This window comes from Dreissena polymorpha, chromosome 6, assembly GCF_020536995.1.
Source record: "Dreissena polymorpha isolate Duluth1 chromosome 6, UMN_Dpol_1.0, whole genome shotgun sequence".
Classification (NCBI taxonomy): Eukaryota; Metazoa; Mollusca; class Bivalvia; order Myida; family Dreissenidae; genus Dreissena; species Dreissena polymorpha.
The window spans coordinates 115,143,247-115,144,195 of NC_068360.1; the positions used below are offsets into that span (position 1 = coordinate 115,143,247).

Consider the following 949-nt stretch of genomic DNA (forward strand, 5'->3'; position numbering starts at 1 on the left):
TTTACACGAAAGATGTAGGGATGTGCTGTAAACATATTAAAACCACAACATAACTATTTCTAGTACCTCTAACTTACAGATTATGATTTTTTATAAATATTTGATGAAGCATGTTATATTTTAAAATTAAAATAACTGAGCAAATCGAATAAAGTGAAATAACCTTAATACAATAAACAAATACACAACAACATGCAGTAAAATAATATATAAAATAATTAAAAAGCACAAAAACTAAGCAATATATAGTCATGTGTTCTAAGTTATCAAAGTATGCATTATTCAAAATTCACGGTGGTTTCCTGTGCTAATTTTAAAAAGTATAGTTACTTTTTAAATAAATAAAAACGTTCAAAATACAACGGCTTATGTTTTATGAATTTTACACTTCAAGATATATCACCATGTTCGCGGTGATTGAGTAGCCGTCTTTTGAATAACAGGTACGAAAGGTACATGTTTTACTTGTTTGTCTATTTGTATAAATGATAATGCTTTCAACCGAATGAATGTGCATATTTGATATACACACATAATTAAATGTACACACTTTTCAAATTGAAATAACAGTTAATTTAAGTGGAGTATTTTATATGCTCATTTTAAAGACAATAACTCGTTCGGTTCTTCTATCAAACTTTGAAGTCTTTACATAAATAATAACCAGAATCGTCATGAATTGTAAGAGATAAGAGTGCTGTCAAAAGTGGTTCATTCCGCGTATCTATAGTGAAAGTTTTATTTGTTCATGTCAAGTGTTAATGTCTCCACTTTGCCAGTCTTTACATTCTCACAGAATACATGCAACTCTGTGTCTCCGAACATGAACGTTGTCTCAATTGTCTGTTCCTTCAGTGGAATGTCTGTATTGTTGACTATTTCAATTAGACCAAGTTGTTCAAATCCAGGATCTGTTGTGTATGCCGGATCCCTGTCCTTTGTCCTGTAT

At 30.2% G+C, this 949-nt stretch overlaps 1 protein-coding gene across 1 annotated transcript in view; it reads right to left on the reverse strand.

Annotated features, from left to right (window-relative positions):
* Positions 1-738: 738 nt before the first annotated feature.
* LOC127836013 (heat shock 70 kDa protein 12B-like) overlaps positions 739-949 on the reverse strand; it is a 7,922-nt gene continuing 7,711 nt past the window's right edge. The window contains exon 6 of the mRNA XM_052362432.1: positions 739-949. This exon is cut by the window's right edge and continues 419 nt beyond it. Within this exon, the coding sequence (XP_052218392.1) occupies positions 739-949 (211 nt within the window).